The sequence below is a fragment of the Chiloscyllium plagiosum genome, unplaced genomic scaffold, assembly GCF_037043375.1.
Source record: "Chiloscyllium plagiosum isolate Xiang-an unplaced genomic scaffold, Cpla_swu_hap1 HiC_scaffold_12, whole genome shotgun sequence".
In the NCBI taxonomy this organism is placed as follows: Eukaryota; Metazoa; Chordata; class Chondrichthyes; order Orectolobiformes; family Hemiscylliidae; genus Chiloscyllium; species Chiloscyllium plagiosum.
The window spans coordinates 34984201-35007766 of record NW_028270150.1 but is presented as its reverse complement, the minus strand read 5'-3'; the positions used below and the strand labels follow the sequence as shown (position 1 = coordinate 35007766).

At 37.7% G+C, this 23566-nt stretch overlaps 1 protein-coding gene across 3 annotated transcripts in view; it reads left to right on the top strand.

Moving 5' to 3' along the window:
* Positions 1-23337, top strand: part of LOC122555308 (vesicle transport protein SFT2B-like) — a 43011-nt gene extending 19674 nt beyond the window's left edge. The window contains exons 3-8 of one of the 3 annotated variants that reach the window (XM_087992618.1): positions 3595-3617; positions 5273-5354; positions 13375-13410; positions 13512-13570; positions 15013-15042; positions 20224-23337. In XM_087992618.1, the coding sequence (XP_087848744.1) occupies positions 3595-3617; positions 5273-5354; positions 13375-13410; positions 13512-13570; positions 15013-15042; positions 20224-20263 (270 nt within the window). In that variant the 3' untranslated portion in view covers positions 20264-23337. Of the gene's footprint in view, positions 1-3535; positions 3622-5272; positions 5355-13374; positions 13411-13511; positions 13571-15012; positions 15043-20223 lie in introns of all 3 variants that reach the window. The other 2 variants (XM_043701174.2, XM_087992617.1) reach the window with 2 other exon arrangements.
* The last annotated feature ends 229 nt before the right edge of the window (positions 23338-23566 follow it).

Here is a 23566-nt window from a genome sequence, read left to right as displayed (position 1 = left end):
AATGTAGGGAAATAGATGGTGACATTTTGAAAAATGTCCATATTACAGAGGAGGAAGTGCTGGATGTCTTGGAACGCATCAAGGTGGATAAATCCCCAGGCCCTGATCAGGTGTACCCTAGAACTCTGGGAAGCTAGGGAAGTGATTGCTGGGCCTCTTGCTGAGAGATTTGTATCATCGATAGTCACAGGTGAGGTGCCGGAAGACTGGAGGTTGGCTAACGTGGTGCCACTGTTTAAGAAGGGTGGTAAGGATAAGCCAGGGAACTATAGATCAGTGAGCCTGTCGTCAGTGGTGGGCAAGTTGTTGGAGGGAATCCTGAGGGACAGGATGTTCATGTATTTGGAAAGGCAAGGACTGATTTGGGACAGTCAACACTGCTTTGTGCATGAGAAATCATGTCTCACAAACTTGATTGAGTTTTTTGAAGAAGTAACAAAGATGATTGATGAGGGCAGAGTAGTAGATGTGATCCATATGGACTTCAGTAAGGCATTCGATTTGGTTCGCCATGGGAGACTGTTTAGCAAGGTTAGATCTCACAGAATACAGAGAATTAGCCAATTGGATACAGAACTGGCTCAAAGGTAGAAGACAGAGGATGGTAGTGGAGGGTTGTTTTTCAGACTGGAGGCCTGTGACCAGTGGAGTGCCACAAGAATCAGTGCTGCGTCCTCTACTTTTTATCATTTATATAAATGATTTGGATGTGAGCATAAGAGGTACAGTTAGTAAGTTTGCAGATGACACCAAAATTGGAGGTGTAAGTAGACAACGAAGAAGGTTACCTCAGATTACAACGGGATCTTGACCAGATGGGCCAATGGGCTGAGGAGTGGCAGATGGAGTTTAATTCAGATAAATGTGAGGTGTTTGTTTTGGGAAAGCAAATCTTAGCTGGACGTGTATACTTAATGGTAAGGTCCTCGGGAGTGTTGCTGAACAAAGAGACCTTGGAGTGCAGGTTCATAGCTCCTTGAAAATGGAGTCGCAGGTAGATAGGATAGTAAAGAAGATTCTGGATTAATGGTGCTGGAAGAGCACAGCAGTTCAGGCAGCATCCAAGGAGCTTTGAAATCGACGTTTTGGGCAAAAGCCCTTCATCAGGAATAAAGATGATGTTTGGTATGCTTTCTTTTATTGGTCAGAGTATTGTGTACAGGAGTTGGGGCTGTACAGGATATTAGTTAGGCTACTGTTGGAGTATTGCATGCAATTCTGGCCTCCTTACTGTCTGAAAGATGTTATGAGACTTGAGAGGATTCCAAAAAGATTTACAGGGATGTTGCCAGGGTTGGAGGATTTGAGCTGTAGGGAGAGGCTGAACAGGCTGTTTTCCCTGGAGCATCGGAAGCTGAGGGGTGACCCTATAGAGGTTTACAAAATCATGAGGGGCATGGATAGGGTAAACAGATAGTCTTTTCCCTGGGTTGGGGAGTCCAGAACTAGAGGGCATAGGTTTAGGGTGAGAGGGGAAAGGTATGAAAGGGACCTTGGGGCAACTTTTTTATGCAGAGGGTGATATGTCTATGGAATGAGCTGCCAGAGGAAGTGGTGGAGTCTTGTAAAATTGCAACATTTAAAAGGCATTTGGATGGATATATGAATAGGAAGGGTTTGGAGGGATATGGGCTGGGTGTTGGCAGGTGGGACTAGATTGAATTGGGATATCTGGTCGGTGTGGATGGGTTGGACCGAAGAGTCTGTTTCGTGCTGTACATCTGACTCTATTAACAGAAATTAATTCAATTTATTGTACATGCAACTTTAACAAATGGCAGAGAAAAGAAAGATTGCTAATCGACTATTATGCAATTTAAACTCTATCCCTTTAAAACTCCAATGCCCCCACACATTCACAAATAAAATAGACAGAAGTCAGAATTTGATACACATTATGAATGGAAACATATAGATTGGGAAATGAAGTTTGCAGGGCAAAATTAGAGATCCCAAGGATGGGTTAAATTGTTCTTCACAGTTTTTGATTTTTAACAATGCTGACAATATTGTTTGTAAAGTCATAGTAGTTCTGCACGTTAGTAGTTGATTTTCTGGGCATGAGTATTGTCTTAAATAACTTTGTTTAAAATTGCTGGGTTTTCTGTATTTTCACTCTCGCAAAGAAAAGGGGCAGAGAGACATTTTCTCTGCCATATTTGGCGGTCTCTGGATCAAGATGCAGCTTAACCCATCGGAGAGCTGTTGTCAGACTTGCTTTCCTTAATTTGGAGATTTCTGGAGCTATTCTGTTTCAAAGTAACAATCTCACTGCTTTGAAAAGCAACATTTCCTTGCTCAGCTAAAAATGGCTGCCATCTGATCTTTCCAAGTCACGAAATTCTCTTGGCATTTCAGCTTTATAACAGTTTCTGACTTCCATTCCAGTTTATAGTCCAAACAGGAAAAACATTTTGTTCCTTACATCTTTCCTGTTGCAGTACATAGGGACATTCCCAGTGGTTTCTGCTACAGTTAAATATGGTGTTCTCAAAGATTTCAGACTTGATGTAATTACTTTCATGCTTTCCTTCAATTCTACTTTCACTGGAAGCCAACAGCACTTAACTACATCTCTTTAATGTTATCACTGACTGCAGACCTATTGCTATTTGTAGCTCCAGTTTTGACAAAACTGAAGTTTTTATTTGGATCCTTTAGAGTTTTTTTTCTCCACTTTCCGTTGAACTCTGAACCCAGCTATGGTTTTAAGCTCAAGTTAAATATTTCTCTTATTCCGAATGAAAACTCACTTCAGCATGTCTTTTCTACCTGAAAAATAAAATGTGGTATAACACCTACAGTAATCAAATTGTGTTTCCGAAGGGTTGACCAGAAATAGGCTTCAAGTTCATTGTGTCTTGAGTTCTGTGGTGGGAAGGAAAAACCCCATCAGACTAGAAACAGTGTGCCATTGACAGAACTGTAGAGACTAATGTATAAATTGCTCTCAGGATTATTCTTGTTCATTAGAGATGTAGGTGTAGCTGGAAAACATTACATTTGTCACTCAGCGATAGGTGCTGGGATTCTGAGTTTTAAAAAAGACTGAAGATTTTAGAAAGATGCAGCGGGTTTGGGAGCATCTATGAGCAGAGAAAGCGTCAACATTTTGAGTTCAATATAACTTTTCTTTCAGGACTAGAAGCATTGTTTCCATCTTAGATACTGCCAGATATCTTGCGTTTCTCTAGCATTCTGTTTTCATTTATTTGTTCCTAATTGCAACTGCAAAGATGTACCAGGACATCATCTTGGAGTATTACAATTCTTGCAGGGAAGGTGCTCTTGCTGTACTGCTAGTAAGTGTTATTTTTTTAACATCAGTAAAATAATATAATCATTTAAATTCTTAGCTCTGCTGTGACAACCAATTGAAACTTGCTCATGCCTCCACCAATACTGATCCAACTTCTGTTTAGACACAAAAGCACAAAAATTGTCTTGTCATTATTTCCTAAATTTTTGTGTATAAAATTGTGGTGCGAGTTTGTGATAGTTGATGAATGTTTTGTTTGCTGCAATTCTTTCTCAGGGTGTCTGTTTTCTCTGGATTCCAAAAAGAGGCTTAATACTTTTCGCTGTCTTTTATAGCATTGGAAACATAGCATCCATTGGTAGGTAAGTAACTATTAAATTGCAAATATTAAGGCTATTCGACTGCAGTAGAATCAGAGCAACTGTGCTGCATTTTAATAATTTGTCAGATTTGTAAAATAACTCTGAGGTTGTGGTTCCAAACTTTAGCTGTGGGAATCATGCTTACTTTGAGCTTGTATCTTATTTAAAATGTATTAGTTTCAATCTTTAAACATTACAAATTAAATCTATTCTCAACATTTTGCTGATGTTATTTTATGTTGAGCAGATTTCAATATTGTTGGTGTATCAATGTTAGAAATCTCTTTTGTCTTTGCTTCTGGTTACATTCGTTTGCTGTAAATTGTGACTGAATGAGATGTCAGTGCTTTTATTTTTCACATTCAATGTACATTGTAGTTTCACAAGGCACAGAATAAAGCTCCTTTCTACAGTGTCCCAGTTGTGTGATTTAGCTCTAGTGACTTGGAACTATTCTGCTCCCCATTATTTTCTCAATCCCTAAACTGGGTATGCTGTTGCACTTCTGAGGGAAGCATTTGAAATTGAGGTGAGACAGTTTGAATTCACTTGATTTGCATTTGTGTAGACTGTTTTTTATATTCTCTTGCTTTGGGCTGCGTTTAAGAGGAGTCTGTTAGAATAGGTTCTACCAAGAAATTCGTGGTCCTGTTATTTGAACTGGATTTGCATTATTCCATGAGCAATATTAGAGGTCCAGCAGGAATTTAGAAACTTGCAACTTGTTGTGGTGTTGATCTGCAAAATAATAGTTAAAAGTTTTTAAAAAGTTGTCTCTCGACTGCTAGACTTCTTGTAAGGTTTCTTACTAGTTGCATGATGTATCAATGGTATGCCTTCTAGGTTTCCTTGGTTAATAAAAATGTGTATTGGCATCCCCTTGAATGCAAAGAGCATCGTGGCTGAACTTGATACAGTTCCTTCCATTCCTTGAATGATTGGGATGTTTGGGTGTTCGCAGGAACTCTAGCTAGTTGGCAACTGTCTACTTTATTACATTGAAATAATTGTACTGTATTACTAATGCAGAAGAAATATCTTGCTGCTCAGATCAGCAAACCAGGCAAAAAGGATTAAACGTGGGACCTTCTTAAATTGCTTGACTCAACTACTTGCTCCCTTATTAACCTAATCCAGGGGATCGTTCTTAACCAAAACAAATTATTAATAAACTTGACATGATTTGTATTCATCAAGTACTTAAGTAGTTTCTTGCACAAAGTAGATCTGCCTTGATATTTGTATGTTTTTCTGTATTGTGATACTAATTTAAAATGTTAGAGAATGTTAATTTCTCAACAACAAGTTACTAATTTGTAAAAACTAATGATTTTATCAGGTTGCAGTTTGAATATATTGTGTTTAGTTTCAAATATCAGATTGACAAATTGTTTTGGAAACCAAGTTATCATGTCAAAGTTGAAAGCAGAATGGAAAACATTGAAATGATCTTTGAAATTTTTGTAATGTAACAGGGCAGTGTTTCAAAAACGTTTCCATTCTGTTTTGTTGGAATTTATTCCAACTTCCATTACTGCAGAAGGAAAGAGCAATCTTATCACATAAACATGATAATTGGTTTGTATTCAATCAGAAATAATGTAACTTGCAATTTTTGTGACACATTGTACTGTCTTATTTTTCATCATAGTACGTTATTTCTGATGGGACCTGTGAAACAAATCAAAAAAATGTTTGAGCCTACTCGTTTGGCTGCTACCATTGTGATGCTTGTAAGTTTCAAAATACTATTGTCATTATCTGTCTGCTGGAGCTATTGTTAATTCTCTTCTGTATTTAAAAGCAGACTGACCTTTGAGTAATTAGCTAGTACTTAATTTAGTTTTGATTTACTGCAAGCATGATTTCTCATTTGTAATCTTGTTTATCTTGGCTAAAAAGGGAGCTAGAACAGAAAATTTAAACAACCTTCAAAATTAGAAATGGAGATTGTTCCTCTTCATACTAAGAGGAGTGACAAATGAGTTTCCATGTATATGCTGATAGTAGCCTCCTTTGCCTCTGGCTTTACCTTGCTGTTTACAACCTTGCTGCTGTACTTGACTGAGAGATGAGCTTTAAGTCACATATCCTTACCACCATCAAGACCACCTCTTTCCACTTTCTTAACATCACTCATTCAACAAGTACTCCTGTTCCATTAATTTTTGCCTTTGTTGATTGTTCTAGCATGTTCCCAGTCAATTCTGCATAAACCTTAAATTACTTAAAACTCTCCTGCTGTTGTCCTAGTTTGTGCAAGTATTATTCATTCATTGCCCGTGTGCTTACTGCCTTAGCACTGGATCTCAGTTAAACAATGATGACTTCAACTTGTCATCCTTGATCTCAACCTCTTTGGTAATATTTTCAAACTCAACAAACCTTCATGATATCTATGCTTCTCTAATTCTATCTTTTTGAATATCTCCACTTTTAATTGCTCCATCGCTGTCTTCAACTGCTTAGGCCGTATGCTCTTTCATTCTCTCCTCAAAACGTCTTCCCCTCTTGGCAAATCATTTCCTCCTTTTAAGACTCTCCTGAAAACTTATATCTTTAGTCATACACCTGGTTGTCTGATCTACCTATTTTATGTGGCGTGTTATCATATTTTATATATTCATTTATATATTTCATATATTAGAATACTTCTGTGAAGTGCTTTGGGATATTACTATGGTGGCAAATGCTGTATAAATACAAATTAGTTATTAAGAAGTATAAGTGGGCTGAGTTTATTTCCTCTTGATACCCCTGAACAGTTTGAGCTTTTACAATTTTTGCTTACAGAGCCAATTGCAACAGATGTTGGAAATCTGAAATAAGAACAAAACTGCTTAAAATACTCAGCAGGTTTTGCAACACCTGTGGAAAGAAACACAGTTCATGTTTTAGGTGGAGATGATCTTTCATTTGTTCTGAAGACAGGTCATTTCGACCTGAAATGAAATGATACTGATCAAGGGATCCGCATTTACATGCATCAAGTTTGGAGTACTGCAAATACAACATTATCAAATTCAGAACATGTTATGGAGCTGTTATTCCACAAAATCATTCATTTATTTGACAATAGCAATTATGCCATCTCATTCTAGTTCTACATTTGAACTGATCATGCTCCATCCTTTTTCATCTGGGCACTTAAACTTTCATGTTATTTTCTTTTATTTATAACTGCGTTATTTATAATTGGTCTGGAACACCAGAAATTGCTTTAAAAATATTTATTACAGTTAGATTTATCACTTCAAAGCAAACAAGGACTCATTACCAGAACCAGAGTGAAATATACCAAATGACTTCATTTAAAAACTGTACTCATGTTTTAATTGGATTGAGCAATTTTATTTTCTGACAGTTTGGTAGGAAGTGGTACAGAGAATGTTTGTTTGAAAAATGGCTATTTTGAAATTAGTTATTTCAGAAGAGGATATAGTTATATTTATGTAATCTACCACACTCCAGTCTAAATGTTTGTTTTTTAAATTAACATTCAATAGTTGAATCGAAATGGAAATGGTTTTTCAAATTTACATACTGTTCAATTGTTTAATAATGCATTGCCTGAGAAGGAATTGTAGCTAAAATCACTTTATTCAATTAATTCAATACAGATGAAACTATTTTAGTCAAATAAGACTAGTTATGTTCAAAATAACTTCATTCTCAGAGAAGAGGAGAATGATTGTTCTATTATGTCATAGACTACAGTGCAATTGTATTTCAGTCCTGATTAATGATGAACCATTTTATATTTATGAACATCGGAACAGGAGTAGGCCATTCAGCCCCTTGAACCTGCTCTGCCATTCGATTAGATTATGGCTGATCTGTGACTTAACTCCATATGCCTGCTTGTGCCCATATCTCTTAATACTCTTGCTCGATAAAGTTATCTAACTCAGATTTAAAGTTAACAATTGAATTAGTATTGACTATCATTTGAGGAACTACTCTTTACCTGTGGAAGTGCTTTCTAACATATCTCCTGAATGGCCTGGTCCTAATTCTTAGACCACGGCTCTGGTTCTAGAACATTAACCAATGAAAACAGTTTACCTTTATCTACCCTGTTAATATCCTGAAGACCTTGATTAGATCACCCCTTAACCTGCTAAATTCTCATGAAAATGTGACTAATTTGTCTAATCTCTCCTTATAATGTAACCCCTGAGGTCCAGGTATCATACTTGTAAGGCTGTGTTGAACTCCCTCCAGGCTCAAAAAATGTTTTTCCTAAGGCGTAGTGTCCAGATCTGCTCTCAGTAAATGAAGTAGGATTTTATGTAACTGGATGTAAGTTTGCTCGCTGAGCTGCAAAGTTTGTTTTCAGACGTTTTGTCACTAGGTCACTAGGTAATACCTTCAGTGAGCCTCCGAAAGAAGCACTGGTCATGTAGCCCACTTTCTATTTTTATGTTTGGGTTTCCTTAGGCTGGTGATGTCATTTGCTGTGATGACACACTTTCCTGTGATGTTTTTTCCTGTTCTTTCTCTGGGGGTGGTAAATGAGATCCAAGTCAATGTGTTTGTTGATAAAGGTCCAGTTGGAATGCCATGTTTCTGGGAATTCTCGTCTGTGTCTCTGTTTGGCTTGTCCTAGAATGGATGTGTTGTCCCAGTCAAACTGGTGTCCTTCCTCATCTGTATGTAAGGATACTGGTGATAATTGACAAATCTCCTGGCCCCGATGGGCTACATCCTAGAGTTCTGAGGGAGGTGGCTGAGGAAATAGTGGAGGCGTTGGTTGAGATCTTTCAAAAGTCACTGGAGTCAGGGAAAGTCCCGGATGATTGGAAGACCGCTGTTGTAACCCCATTGTTCAAGAAAGGATCAAGACAAAAGATGGAAAATTATAGGCCAATTAGCCTAACCTCGGTTGTTGGTAAAATTCTAGAATCCATCGTTAAGGATGAGGTTTCTAAATTCTTGGAAGAGGAGGATCGGATTAGAACAAGTCAACATGGATTTAGTAAGGGGAGGTTGTGCCTGACAAACCTGTTAGAATTCTTTGAAGAGGTGACAAGTAGGTTAGACCGGGGAAACCCAGTGGATGTGGTCTATCTAGACTTCTAAAAGGCCTTTGATAAGGTGCCACACGGGAGGCTGCTGAGTAAGGTGAGGGCCCATGGTGTTCGATGTGAGCTACTGGCATGGATTGAGGATTGGCTGTCTGACAGAAGGCAGAGAGTTGGGATAAGAGGTTCTTTTTCGGAATGGCAGTCGGTGACAAGCGGTGTCCCGCAGGGTTCAGTGTTGGGGCCGCAGCTGTTCACGTTATATATTAATGATCTGGATGAAAGGACTGGGGGCATTCTAGCGAAGTTTGCCGATGATACGAAGTTAGGTGGACAGGCAGGTAGTACTGAAGTGGGGAGGCTGCAGAAGGATCTCGACAGTTTGGGAGAGTGGTCCAGGAAATGGCTGATGAAGTTCAATGTGAGCAAATGCGAGGTCTTGCACTTTGGAAAAAAGAATATAAGCATAGACTACTTTCTAAACGGTGAGAAAATTCATAAAGCTAAAGTACAAAGGGATCTGGGAGTGCTAGTTGAGGATTCTCTAAAGGTAAACATGCAGGTTGAATATGTGATTTAGAAAACGAATGCAATGTTGTCATTTATCTCCAAGAAGGTTGGAATATAAAAGCAGCGATGTGCTACTGAGACTTTATAAAGCTCTGGTTAGGCCCCATTTGGAGTACTGTGTCCAGTTTTGGGCCCCACACCTCAGCAGGGACATACTGATACTGGAGCATGTCCAGCGGAGATTCACACGGATGATCCCTGGCATGGTAGGTCTAACATACGAGGAACGGCTGAGGATCTTGGGATTGTACTCATTGGAGTTTAGAAGATTAAGGGGCGATCTAATAGAAACTTATAAGATAATACATGGCTTGGAGAGGGTGAATGCTAGGAAATTGTTTCCGTTAGGCGAGGAGACTAGGACCCGTGGGCACAGCCTTAAAATTAGAGGGGGTCAATTCAGAACAGAAATGCGGAGACATTTCTTCAGCCAGAGAATGGTGGGCCTGTGGAATTCACTGCCGCGGAGTGCAGTGGAGGCCGGAACGCTAAATGTCTACAAGGCAGAAATTGATAAATTCTTGATGTCACAAGGAATTAAGGGCTACGGGGAGAATGCAGGTAAGTGGAGTTGAAATACCCATCAGCCATGATTAAATGGCGGAGTGGATTCGATGGGCCGAATGGCCTTCCTTGCACTCCTATGTCTTATGGTCTTATGTTCTTAATGGGTCATGTCGTTTTGTAGCTAGTTTTCTGCCTGTTTGTCCAATGTAGTGTTTGTTACAGTTCTTGCAAGGTATTTTGTAGATGACATTAGTTTTGCTTGTTGCCTGTATAAGGTCTTTATAGCTGCTGTTTTAGTATGCTGGTGGGGTTTGTGGGCTACCATGATGCCAAGGGGTCTGAGTAGTCTGGCAGTCATTTCTGAGATATCTTTGTAGGGGAGAGTGGCGAGGGTTTCTGGGTGTGTTTTATCTGTTTGTTTGGGTTTGTTGCTCAGAAATCGGCGTACTGTGTTCATTGGGTATCCAGTCTTTTTGAATACACTGTATAGGTGATTTTGCCTCTGCTTTGCTCTGCCCTCCTTCCCCTTTTAACAATCATCAGGTCCTGGAGATTTGTCATTCTTCAGTTCCATTAATTCCCCCATTATCGACTGACTTAAGCCAATTTTATTTAGACCCTGTCCCTCATCCTCAGTTAATTTCAGGGCAGCATGGTGGCTCAGTGGTTAGCACTGTTGCCTCACAGTGCCAGGGACCTGGGTTCAATTCCAGCCTCTGGCAACTGTCTGTGTGGAGTTTACACATTCTCCCCGTGTCTGCGTGGGTTTCCTCCGGGTGCTCCGGTTTCCCCCCACAGTCACAAAGTTATGCAGGTGAAATGGCTATGCCAAATTGCCCATAGTGTTACATGAATTAGTCAGATGGAAATAGGTCGAGATGGGTTACTCTTCGGAGGGTGGTGTGGACTTGTTGGGCCGAAGGGCCTGTTTCCACACAGTAGGGAACCTAATCTAATTTCTTTGGGACTTGCAGCAAGTTATCCTCCTCTCTGCTGTGAATACTGAAGCAAAATATTCATTCGCTATGTCTGTCATTTCCCCATGATCACTGACAATATCCCCACTCTCAGCCCTTCAATGGGCCAGTAATTCTCTTAACCAGCTGCTTTCTCTTTATGTAACTATAAAATATCTTGCAAGAAGTTTGACATGAAGAACAATAAGTTTCCTTTCATAATTGTTTTGAGTTGCTTTATAACCATTTTTATAAGCCACTTTGTAGTCCTCTGTTGGTCTCTGTATTTGTCTCATTCTATGGGATCTATACTGCTCTTTACGTTTTTATAAGCCCTTTCTTTTAATTTTATGCTGCCCTTAACGCCTCAGATGTCTACTGCTGCTTTTTTTGAGAGATGGAACTTTTTGCTTTTCATGATGACAAACTGCTTCTGAATAGCATTAAATGTTTCTTTGAATATCCTCCACTTCCTTGGTTGTTTTATCTATTAGCAGAGCTTCCCAGTTAAAGTCAGCTTTGCTTAACTCCAGAATTCTAGTATCCACTCTTTTTACTAATTTCCTATAACTATGACATAAAACTTAATCATGTTATGATCATTATTTGAAAAACAGCGCGCTCACTTAATAAATTAGGCTGATTGCTCATCAATAGATCCAGTATTGCTTGTTTATTTGTCAAATCCAACTCACATTGTTATAGGAAACTATCCCAGACACATTCTAGGATTTTGCAACCTTTCTGGCAGGTGCTTGTCTATCACTCTAAGATTAAAATGCCCCATTAATACTATTCTGCCTTTGTGACGTAGTTGTCTTATTTCAGCATTTATTTAACCTAGTACTTATGAGCCGCTACCAAGTGGTCTATATATGATAGTTATTTCAGTTTTAGTTCCTATAGGCTCCTCGGTTCCACCCATAAGGCCTTCACTGATGTTTTCATCTCATTAAATCACTCCACCATATTTGCTTGTTAAATTTGAATAAATTGTTACCTGAACTGCATTAACTAATAAAAGTGCAAACTTGTAAATAAGAGCAGCAGATCCCAGTGGGTACTTATCAGTGAGGTTAAGACAAGCACTGTTCAAGCACAGCTAATAGGAAACTTTAGGCTGTAGATCCATTATAGACTTGTATGGTCCCTTTGTAGCAACAGATGTTTGGACACTTATGATAATACAATACACAACTCTGTACTGTTGTAAATCTGGGTATTCCCATGTGGTCCTTTGTTGCTATGTAGTGTAAGTCTAGGTATTTCCATGTAGCACTATGTTAGGTACTAACAGCATTACAAAATGGTAGTCATGATTTGGAGACACCAGTGTTGGACTGGGGTGTACAAAGTTAAAAAATCACACAACACCAGGTTATAGTCCAACAGGTTTATTTGGAAGCTCTAGCTTTCGGAGCGCTGCTCCTTCAGGTGGTTGTGGAGAATAAGATTGTAAGACACAGAATTTATAGCAAAAGTTTACAGTATGATATAACTGAAATTATATATTGAAAAAGACCTGGATTGTTTAAGTCTCTCATCTTTTAGAATGACCATGTTGGTTTCAGGTCATTCTTATGTAAATCGCACAAACTTTTTTAAAAGTTACATTCTCAAGTGAACTTTAACAATTAGTGTCATGTCTGCCCAGATAATGTCTTGAAGGTGTTAGCTTCCCTGTGTGGGTCAGTTTGTGCCACAATGGTCAGACTGATTCTCATCAAAAGGATGGATTTACAGAATCTTATATGAATCCATAAATCCATCTTTCGATTAGAATCAATCTGACCATTGTAGTACAAACAGACCCACACAGGGAAGCTAACACCTTCAAGATATTATCTGGGCCAACATGACTCCAATTGTTAAAGTTCACTTGAGAATGTAACTTTTAAAAAAGTTTGTGCGATTTACATAAGAATGAATTGAAACCAACATGGTCATTCTAAAAAATGAGAAACTTAAAAAAAAAAAAAATCCAGGTCTTTTTCAATATATTTCAGTTATATCACACTGTAAACTTTCACTGTAAATTGTGTCTTACAACCTTATTCTCCACAACCACCTGATGAAGGAGCAGTGCTCCGAAAGCTAGTGTTTCCAAATAAACCTGTTGTACTATATCCTGGTGTTGTGAGATTTTTAACTTTACAAAATGGTGGTAGTTCAGTAGGATTTCCATTGGTGATCTTTTGCTATGGGACTTTCCTCCTTCATGAATCTGATTATTATCTTTTGGTAAACTTTATCCTAGTACTATCCCCAGCTAAAAAGTGTGTTCCTTTTCTGCTCTATTCCTAAATTTCTGTATTCCTAGATTGATTTGTATCTTAAAGAGTAACAGTCCGTTATCTTGCAACTAAATTTCCTACCATTTGTATTTCCATGACGACTTTTGAATGAATTGTAAGGGACCGGGGAATGAAGGCACGGCAAGTGTAGTTCTGAATATTTAGCCTGGATATTTACCAAGGAATGAAGTGTGCAAGATTCAGAAAAGATTGTGGGGAGAAAATATTATTCAAACTGCCTTTTTTCTTAAAACCACAAATATAGATTTGTAAAGTGATTAATAATGTGTTTGTTAATAGAGTAGTTTTACTTTGATGATCCAGTCAGCGCATGTGTGTCGGAATGCTAAATTTTATAGTTATGTTGAGAGTTTGTCTCAGTGTGACATTTTTATCTTGCAGCTTTGCCTCGTGTGTACACTATGCTCTGCTTTTTGGGTATGTTTTATTTATCCTAACTAAAATAAATATAATCAGGCTGTTTGGAAATCAGGCCCATTTTATGCAAATGTCTAATCTACCTTCATTTTCAATTGCAGTGGAAGAAGGCAGCACTTGCTTTAATATTTTGTGTCTTGCAGTTCTTTGCTATGGCCTGGTAAGTAAGCATTTGTGTGCTCAATTTTTTAAAACAAGATGAGGCTTTTTGTCCATTTACATGCATGGCATAATTAATATACTTATTTGATGCTTTACATATTCACTGTAAATGAAATGATTTTTCATTTTGATTTTTCAACTCATTGCAAAATGTCAAGAAAACTGGGCCAAAATGGCATGCGTTACATTACAAGCAAAATTATCTAACAACAGCAGTGTAGGTAATGGTTATGGAAAATTTGCTGCTCTCCTTCTTCACTCAGTACAAACAAGTTCCTGAACAGGGCCTTCTAATCAGCTGGATTCAAAATTAGTTTGTGAGAAGGTGACATTTTCTCCTGGTTTCAAAACCTACTCACTAGTTTGGACAAGTAGTATAATCATTTGAGTATGTTAAATTTGTGAATTTAAAAATAATCTCAAAACTGCTGGGAGAGCTGGTGTAATTTGGAAACAAGGGTGCATTGTGAGTAAACTAGCTCAACAAACCTCGAGGGCACACCTCAATTGACCTGATTTTACTGTTCGAGTGAAAGCAACAGCTTTGACCTTCCAGGATTCTGTCAGAAGATTATTTTTAAACAAAACATTGAATTGTAGACTATCTATAAGCTTTGAATATTTGCAAGTTTAAAGTTGCATGCATTTCTAATAACAAAACTTGTATATATTCAAGAGTAATGGAGCCGAGAGTAATGGATACATCTGTGTGCTGTCTTCACCAACTAAAAACAGGCTCCTGGAAACAGCCTCATAGCCAGCAAAGGGCTAGATTCAAATTTTATTAAATAAAAAAATTAGTTCTAAATTAGTCAGCTGAGAAGGTGACACTTTCTCCTGGTTTCATTATATTGTATAAAATAAAAACAGTAACGCGATTGTGTTTACTGTTCCCATTTGTCATTTTCTATACAAATAAATTGATGCAACCTCATAGGATTACACAATATTTGCTTTGCCATGAGCTCATTACCTTAAAAAAAAACAATGTGTTCTTCTGTTCCTTGATTGAAAGTGATAGTTTGAACTGTGAATCAACTCAGTCAGTTTATTAACTTGCATTCTTATGTTAATGAATCTAAGACTGAGCATAATGTAAATTCCTTGCTACAGTTGTTAGTTTTTCTATTGAAAAGCTCTGTAGAATATAAAAATTGTGTATCAGAGGCATCCAATTATATTATTTTATACATAGAAATATTGACCAAAAAAATTAGTCACAAGGTTGAACTTAAACAGATTCAATCAGCTTTGTGTTCAGTTTATTTACCGGTTATGCATAATGCTGTTTTTTGCATACTCCAGGCAAGGGAAGCCCATGGCTGGGCTGTCCTTTTTGATGAAGTAGAACTGTTTCAAATAAGTTACCAAGAATAAGTGGTTCAGTTTAGTGTTGGTACAGTAACTCCAGTGACTCTTGTCTCCCTCTCTTTGTTACAGGTATAGTATATCATACATTCCATTTGCAAGGTGAGTTGTACAATAATCATGAACTAGGTTGACTGTGCTTCAGGGCAAGAAATAAAATTCAAGAAATACACAAATGCATGTTTAGGTGCACTCTTCAACAGAATTGAAAGTTGAAGATGTTTTTTTTTTAAAAACCTCTTAGCCTGATTTCTTCCCAGCTCTGATGTTTGGACTCTCTATATTTTACCTCCACATCAAAGAAGTATTAAAATGAGTGTTATCAATCTGAGTTAATGATTCTGGTGGTGACTTTTTCCACTGGAGTCAATTATGAACATCCCTACTTGTAGGGCTATTGAGGCAGCAAGAGGTCACTGTCCACATTGGAACTAACGACATAGGAAGGGAAAAGGTTGAGATTCTGAAGAGTGATTCCAGAGAGTTAGGCAGGAATTTGAAAAAAAGGTTCTCAAGAGTAGTAATATCTGGATTACTCCCAGTGCTACGAGCTAGTGAGGGCAGGAATAGGAGGATAGAGCAGATTAATGCATGGCTGAGAAGCTGGTGTATGGGAGAAGGATTCACATTTTTGGATCATTGGAATCTCTTTCGGGGTAGAAGTAACTTGTACAAGAAGGACAGATTGCACCTAAATTGGAAGGGGACTAATATACTGGCAGGCAAATTTGCCAGAGCTGCTCGGGAGGATTTAAACTAGTAAGGTGGTGGTGGGGGATTGAAACTAGTATAGTGTGGGGGCCGGGGGGGGGGGGGGTGGGGGGGAGAACCCAGGGTGATATTGAGGAAAGAGATCAATCTGAGACTGGTACAGTTGAGAACAGAAGTGAGTCAAACAGTCAGGGCAGGCAGAGACAAGGTAGGACTAATAAATTAAACTGCATTTATTTCAATGCAAGGGACCGAACAGGGAAGGCAGATGAACTCCGGGCATGGTTAGGAACATGGGACTGGGATATCATAGCAATTAAAGAAACGTGGCTCAGGGATAGGCAGCTTAATGTTCCAGGATACAAATGCTACAGGAAGGATTGAAGGGGAGGCAAGAGAGGAGGAGGAGTGGTGTTTTTGATAAGGGATAGCATTACAGCTGTACTGAGGGAGGATATTCCCAGAAATACATCCAGGGAAGTTATTTGGGTGGAACTGAGAAATAAGAAAGGGATGATCACCTTATTGGGATTGTATTATAGACCCCCTAATAGTCAGAGGGAAATTGAGAAACAAACTTGTAAGGAGATCTCACCTATCTGTAAGAATAATAGGGTGGTTATGGTAGGGGATTTTAACGTTCCAAACATAGACTGGGACTGCCATAATGTTAAGGGTTCAGATGGAGAGGAATTTGTTATATATGTGCAAGAAAATTTTCTGATTCAGTATGTGGATGCACCTACTAGAGAAGGTGCAAAGCTTGACTTACACACTGAAAATAAGGCAGGGTAGTGGAGGTGTCAGTGGGGGGAGCACTTTTGGGCCAGCGACCATAATTCTATTAGATTTAAAATAGTGATGGAAAAGGACAAACCAGATCTAAAAGGTTGAAGTTCTAAATTGGAGGAAGGCAAATTTTGACGGTATTAGGCAAGAACTTTCAAAAGCTGATTGGGAACAGATGTTCGCAGGTAAAGGGACAGCTGGAAAATGGGGAGCCTTCAGAAATGAGATAACGAGAATCCAGAGAAAGTATTTTCCTGTCAGGGTGAAAGGAAAGGCTGGTAAGTATAGGGAATGCTGGATGACTAAAGAAATTGAGGGTTTGGGTTAAGAAAAAGAAGGAAGCATATGTAAGGTATAGACAGGATAGATCGAGTGAATCCTTAGAAGAGTGTAAAGGCAGTAGGAGTATACTTAAGAGGGAAACTAGGAGGGCAAAAAGGGGACATGAGATAGCTTTGGCAAATAGAATTAAGGAGAATCTAAAGAGTTTTTACAAATACATTAAGGACAAAAGGGTAACTAGGGAGAGAATAGGGCCCCTCAAAGATCAGCAAGGTGGCCTTTGTGTGGAGCTGCAGAAAATGGTGGAGATACTAAACAAGTATTTTGCATCAGTATTCACTGTGGAAAAGGATATGGAAGATACAGACTGTAGCGAAATAGATGGTGACATCTTGCAAAATGTCCAGATTACAGAGGAGGAAGTGCTGGATGTCTTGAAACGGGTAAAGGTGGATAAATCTCCAGGACCTGATCAGGTGTATCCTAGAACTCTGTGGGAAGGGGGAGAAGTGATTGCTGGGCCTCTTGCTGAGATATTTGTATCATCGATAGTCACAGGTGAGGTGTCGGAAGATTGGAGGTTGGCTAACGTGGTGCCACTGTTTAAGAAGGGTGGTAAGGACAAGCCAGGGAACTAAAGGTCAGTGAGCCTGACGTTGGTGGTGGGCAAGTTGTTGGTGGGAATCCTGAGGGATAGGATGTTCATGTATTTGGAAAGGCAAGGACTGATTAGGGATAGTCAACATGGCTTTGTGTGTGGGAAAGCATGTCTCATAAACGTAATTGAGTTTTTTTTTCAAGAAGTAACAAAGAGGATTGAAGAGGGCAGAGCAGTGGATGTGATCTATATGGACTTCAGTAAGGTGTTCGACAAGGTTCGCCATGGGAGACTGATTAGCAAGGTTAGATATCACAGAATACAGGGAGAACTAGCCAATTGGATACAGAACTGGCTCAAAGGTAGAAGACAGAGGGTGGTGGTGGAGTCCACAAACCCACACCGACCTTCAGAAGAGTGACCCACCAGACCCATTTCCCTCTGACTAATGCACCTAACACTATGAGCAATTTCGCATGGCCAATTCACCTGACCTGCACATCTTTGGACTGTGGGAGGAAACCAGAGCACCCGGAGGAAACCCACGCAGACACTGGGAGAATGTGCAAACTCCACACAGTCACCCAAGGCTGGAAAACTTCCTGGGACCCTGGTGCTGTGAGGCAGCAGTGTGAACCACTGAGCCACTCTACCGCACCTACAGTTAGTAAGTTTGCAGATGACACCAAAATTGGAAGTGTAGTGGACAGTGAAGAAGGTTACTCAGATTACAACAGGATCATGATTAGATGGGCCAATGGGCTGAGAAGTGGCAGATGGAGTTTAATTCAGATAAATGCGAGGTGCTGCATTTTGGGAAAGCAAATCTTAGCAGGACTTATACACTTAATGGTAAGGTCCTCGGGAGTGTTGCTGAACAAAGAGACCTTGGAGTGCAGGTTCATAGCTCCTTGAAAGTGGAGTCGCAGGTAGATAGGATAGTGAAGAAGGCTTTTGGTATGCTTTCTTTTATTGGTCAGGGTATTGAAAACAAGAGTTGGGAGGTCATTTTGCGGCTGTACAGGACATTGGTTAGGCCATTGTTGGAATATTGCATGCAGTTCTGGTCTCCTTCCTATCAGAAAGATGTTGTGAAACTTGAAAGGGTTCAAAAAAGATTTACAAGGATGTTGCTAGGGTTGGAGGATTTGAGCTATAGGGAGAGGATGAACAGGCTGGGGCTGTTTTCCCTGGAGTGTCAGAGGTTGAGGGGTGACCTTATAGAGGTTTACAAAATCATGAGAGGCATGGATAGGATAAATAGGCAAAGTTTTTTCCCTGGGGTCAGGAAGTCCAGATCTAGAGGGCATATGTTTAGGGTGAGAGGGAAAAGATATAAAAGAGACCTTGGAGGCAACCTTTTCACAGAGGGTGGTACGTATATGGAATGAGCTGCCAGAGGAAGTGATGGAGGCTGATACAATTGCAACATTAAAAGGCATTTGGATGGGTATATGAGTAGGAAGGGTTTGGAGGGATATGGGCCGGGTGCTGGCAGGTGGTACTAGATTGGGTTGGGATATCTGGTTGGCATGCACGGGTTGGACCGAAGGGTCTGTTTCCATGCTGTACATCTATGACTCAGTGCTCAGTCATTCTGAACAAAAGTGTGCATGTCATTAACTGATCAAATATGGATTGTTAGTCTTTCAGATTGCTTCTGAAAGGAGGTGTCTGACCTAATACGTTAATTCCGCTGTCGACACTGGTGCTGTTTGATCTGCCTATTTTGAACCTTTTCTAATTGTATTTCAGTTTCTAGCACCTATTTTGTTTTGTCATCAATTTAACACTAAATTTGAAAGTATGAAAATCTTCATCCTGCTAAGTTACATTTTAAACAAAAAAACTACTTCCTGAATGCATACTGCATTACATTTAAGAGAAAACATGCTGTAACTTTGAATAAGTAGTCTAAGCTTCCCTTAATTCAGGGTACAGCCCTTGTATATTTTTGTATTCACACAACAGTAAGAACAATTCATGGAGGCTACTTGTGTCGTCAATTTTGCATTTAAAATAGTCTTTCTCATCTTTCTCATTTGGTATAGTAATTGTTTTCTCCAAATCAGAAGGCTGTGGATTCTGAATTCTAAGTTGGAATTTCAGTGAAGCATGATTAAAAGTGCCATGGTTATGTTGAAGCTTGATGTTTGCTCAGGTGTTTGTCAAAGAATCCATGATGCCTTGTGCAAATTACCGATATATTCTTATTCCCTGTTCAATCTTAATTCCTCAACCTAAATAGATTAACTGGTCTTTTATTTAACTGCTGTTCATGGTACCTTTCGGGGAGCAATTTGGTTGTCACCTTTTCCTGCACAAAATCATTTCAACAATTAAAAGGTGTTCTATAAAAATAATTCATTGTGGTCCAATTTGTATGAAAGCCCTGCGCATCCCAGATGCTACCACTTAACATCAAAGTTACATACAAGTGATATCTGCTGTTGCTGCTGCCTTCTGGTCATATTCTTTCTCCTTATCAATAGGCTCATTGTCTTATTACCTGCAGTACACACTTCCAGGATAATTTTGCTTGCATTTTGCCTGCTATGCATAGCCTTTTAATGATCTTATCATGCCACTTTAACAGTTCAGACTGCTGCTACTATCAAAGGAGATCTTGTTGGTTTTATAAAACAATTTTGGTACATATGTTAGTATTTCTTATCGAAATTTATAATGTCTTAAATTTTGTCCAGACTATACTTGTTAAAAAAAATTCAGAGTTTTAGGTCTGGCATAAGTGAAATTGTCAAGGTTTCAATTATTACTTAACATAAATCATGTTTTGTGTGTTTGGGAAACAATTCAACCATCTGTGTTTTAAAAATGCTAAATATTGATTTTCTAAATGGTTGAGTACAAGAAGTGACGTTTGAATATTTTTTATTTTATAGAGATGCAGTGATAAAGTGCTTTACAACATGTTTGGCATGAAGCTACGTATAATGGAGGAGGAACACTATGCTAAGAGTGGGGCATCTGTTATGTTTTTTGTGCCTGTTTACACACAATCCTCTAAGTGTCTTAATGTATGCTGCAGTTAATTCTCTCTCTCTCTTTCCTAAAGCATAATTTCTTACCCACAATTGGATAGTTTACAAATTTTGTTACCCTTTTCATAATTTTAAAAGGGTGATTGTTATCCTGAAAAGCAACATTCCATTTTCTAGGTAAAGATATGGTCAATACAAATTCATACTTTGAACACAGTGTGTAACTTTTCAAAAAATGCTGAGTCATTTTTAAAAACAAACAAGTAATTTCTAACAGTCTTTCAGAAATTGTACTATCACTTTTATTTTCACAAATTGATCCAGGAATATGGTGATTTAACAAGTGAAATCCCAAATTGAAAACACTGAAATTTATTTAGATATTGATAACTGTGCTAAACATTCGTTCTTAAATTCTGGTTAAAGAGTGACCTGATGATGTAAATGTATTGCCTTAACAGTGTGGTTAGTGCTAATACTTCTACTGTTTGACATTTGCGGTTTTTACAAAAGTGACTATAAATTATCAAATGGCTTAAGATGTTACTGTTAAGCCTGTTAACATTTTCAACAAAACAAATTTGATGATCATGACAAATGATTTGCATTCCAAATTTAAGATCAATAAAAGTGCCTTCATTTTGGGGAATTCCAAAAATTATTTCCAGTCATCAGCTGCAGTCTGAGTTGAACAGTTTTCAATATACAGTACTGATATCTAAAAGACCATGTAATTGCTAAACAGGTTTCTTAATGTATTTTTATGCCTTAGATGTTTGAAGATGTGCCTTTTGTGTCAATATGATGTGTCTCTAATAAATATAAAGCTGAAGTAAACCTAGTTGTGTACAAGATTTCTAGAGGCTTATAGTTTTTGCTGTATTTTACTTCAGACTGCCTGCAAATTATGCTTAATTGAAATGGTCAGAGCTTCATAAATGTATAATTTTTTTGCCATAATATTTAATACAGATGTCTTCAACACTATATTACTATTTTACTGAGTAGTTTTAAATCTTAATTACTTCTATAACCTATAATTTTGGTAAACTGCATCTTTGCTTATTGCAACACCTTCCCACCACCAAGCCTAGAATTCACTGTTTAAAGAATTAATGTTTATAGACAGCTATTCCAATCAATAATTTTATGATCTGTAATGACACGATGTAAAATACTGCACAGTTTTGATTTGTACTACTCTTTTCTGGTTATGAAGTTTTGACTTTATAGACTCTTCTTGAAGAGAATGTGAAAAGAAATTCCCAAACAATTTAACACATTTTCCATTCTGGATTTTAGTAAAATGTAATGGGATCAGGTTAATATATTATTCTGGAGATAACTGTAGCTTCCAGTAGTAATGGAAGTAGATAAAAATTGATGCTATTTTTGAGATCAGAGATGACTACGTAACACTTACAATTCATAAACAGTTTGCCACATATACAATTGCTAACACTATCATCTTTAACATAACAAACATTATGCCTGCTTAAAGTGGGGTTGTGTATTTTGTTTTTATTTCTTTTTGAATTTGCTTTCTTACTTTCTCCCTCCTTTTTCTGAGATCCATTGCATATTGAGTAATGTGAATATTAAAATAGTTCCAATTTTCTATTACATTTGTATGTAATCAGAGATTGTCTTGTATTCTGACTTAGTGTACTTATTACAATCTGCTGTGCCTACATTTGAGCAATGAGTGCCTTAGAGCACATGTGCATTTTGGAATTATGAAGTGCTTCTTTGTTTGGCTGCTTTGTTTACAACCAAATTTGAATCTTTATTACATTGTCTTAAATACTGGTAAACTAATTGTCCTGAAGATATTTATTATTTCTCTCTTTGCCTCTTGAAATTTTACCAGTCTATTAAACACTTTGAGAGCATTTGAACACTAATTACATTTTGTATTGGACGGTTCAGTCATAACTTTAAACAAATGAAAATATATCTTTCAAATGTAATCTTCAAGGAAATTGAAATCCATTATTGTGCATATTACTGTTGAGCTGAACTCAGTACAGATGGAGGGCTAACCTTAGCAATAACAAAACCAGAGAGACACAATATTTGCAGCACTCTGCCTTTAATAAATGTTTCTAGTGGATGTGGAAAATTGGAAGGGGAAAAATATCCACCTTTATTTTTCTTTTGTCACCCTCTATTACTTGGCCATTCTATCTTTCCATTTAGTGACAATTAACGGTAAATAAATCTTACAAGTGTAGGTGCAAAAGCCACTAAACAAAATTAAAAGTTGCTTGTTTATGAAGCCATGAGGTCAGCATGTTCTAGCATTTGTTATAATGTTTTACATAATTTAGTATTTGTATAATTTGAGTTTTTGATGAATTTTTTTTGTCTCGATCTAGAGTTGCCTGTGTGAATCATTTTGCTGCAGTTATTCCATGTAGTATTTATACCAACTATGAATGGAATGCTGACATCTTGCACTTTTTTATATTTGAAGTCTCCTTTGGTTCAATTTATTTTGTAACTTTGAAAATCTACATTAAAATTGTGCAGTTACATTTTTAACTGGTGCAGTTTCAAGAAAAATTACAGACATGTGTATTAGATTATTTTCACTTTTGACAATTCATGTGATAGATGAATTAAGAAGGATACTATATACAGGTTTGTTTTTTTTAAAGCTGTTTCTCCATTTCCAATAACAATGGTATTTGCATGTAGAGGCAACTGGCTTCAAGCTAGAATTTAATTTTGTGGGCAACAATTCAATATTAATATGTTGAAAGTTATGGTGGAACTTGTGTAAATGACAGTGTACTTCTATAATTGTATTGCATATTTTGGAATCTATTCGTATTTTTCTGGATATTGGTGTGGCAGATTAATTTCAGTTGTATATAGATTAGTGTAAAGTAAGTAAAATAAAATGCATGAACTAACTACTTTTTGTGAAGATGCAAAATCTACGTACACTAATGCTATGTCTAACTTTGTATTAGTGCAACCTGTTTTCATTAAAATGAAGCCAAAAAACAATATATTGTATTTAACATTTTACTTCCCTAAATGGAATCAAAATCATCAGTTACCGTAATTTTGATATAAGAAGTTGTTTCAAGTTTCACTAAATACCCAGAGGTCCATAATTGTTATTGGAACTTTGATCATTGCCTCTTTCTTTAATGTTTTAATATCCAATTCTTGATTAACATATCAGTTGTTAACTTAAAACTTTTGAGAAGCTAGCAACATGAGAATCTAGGTA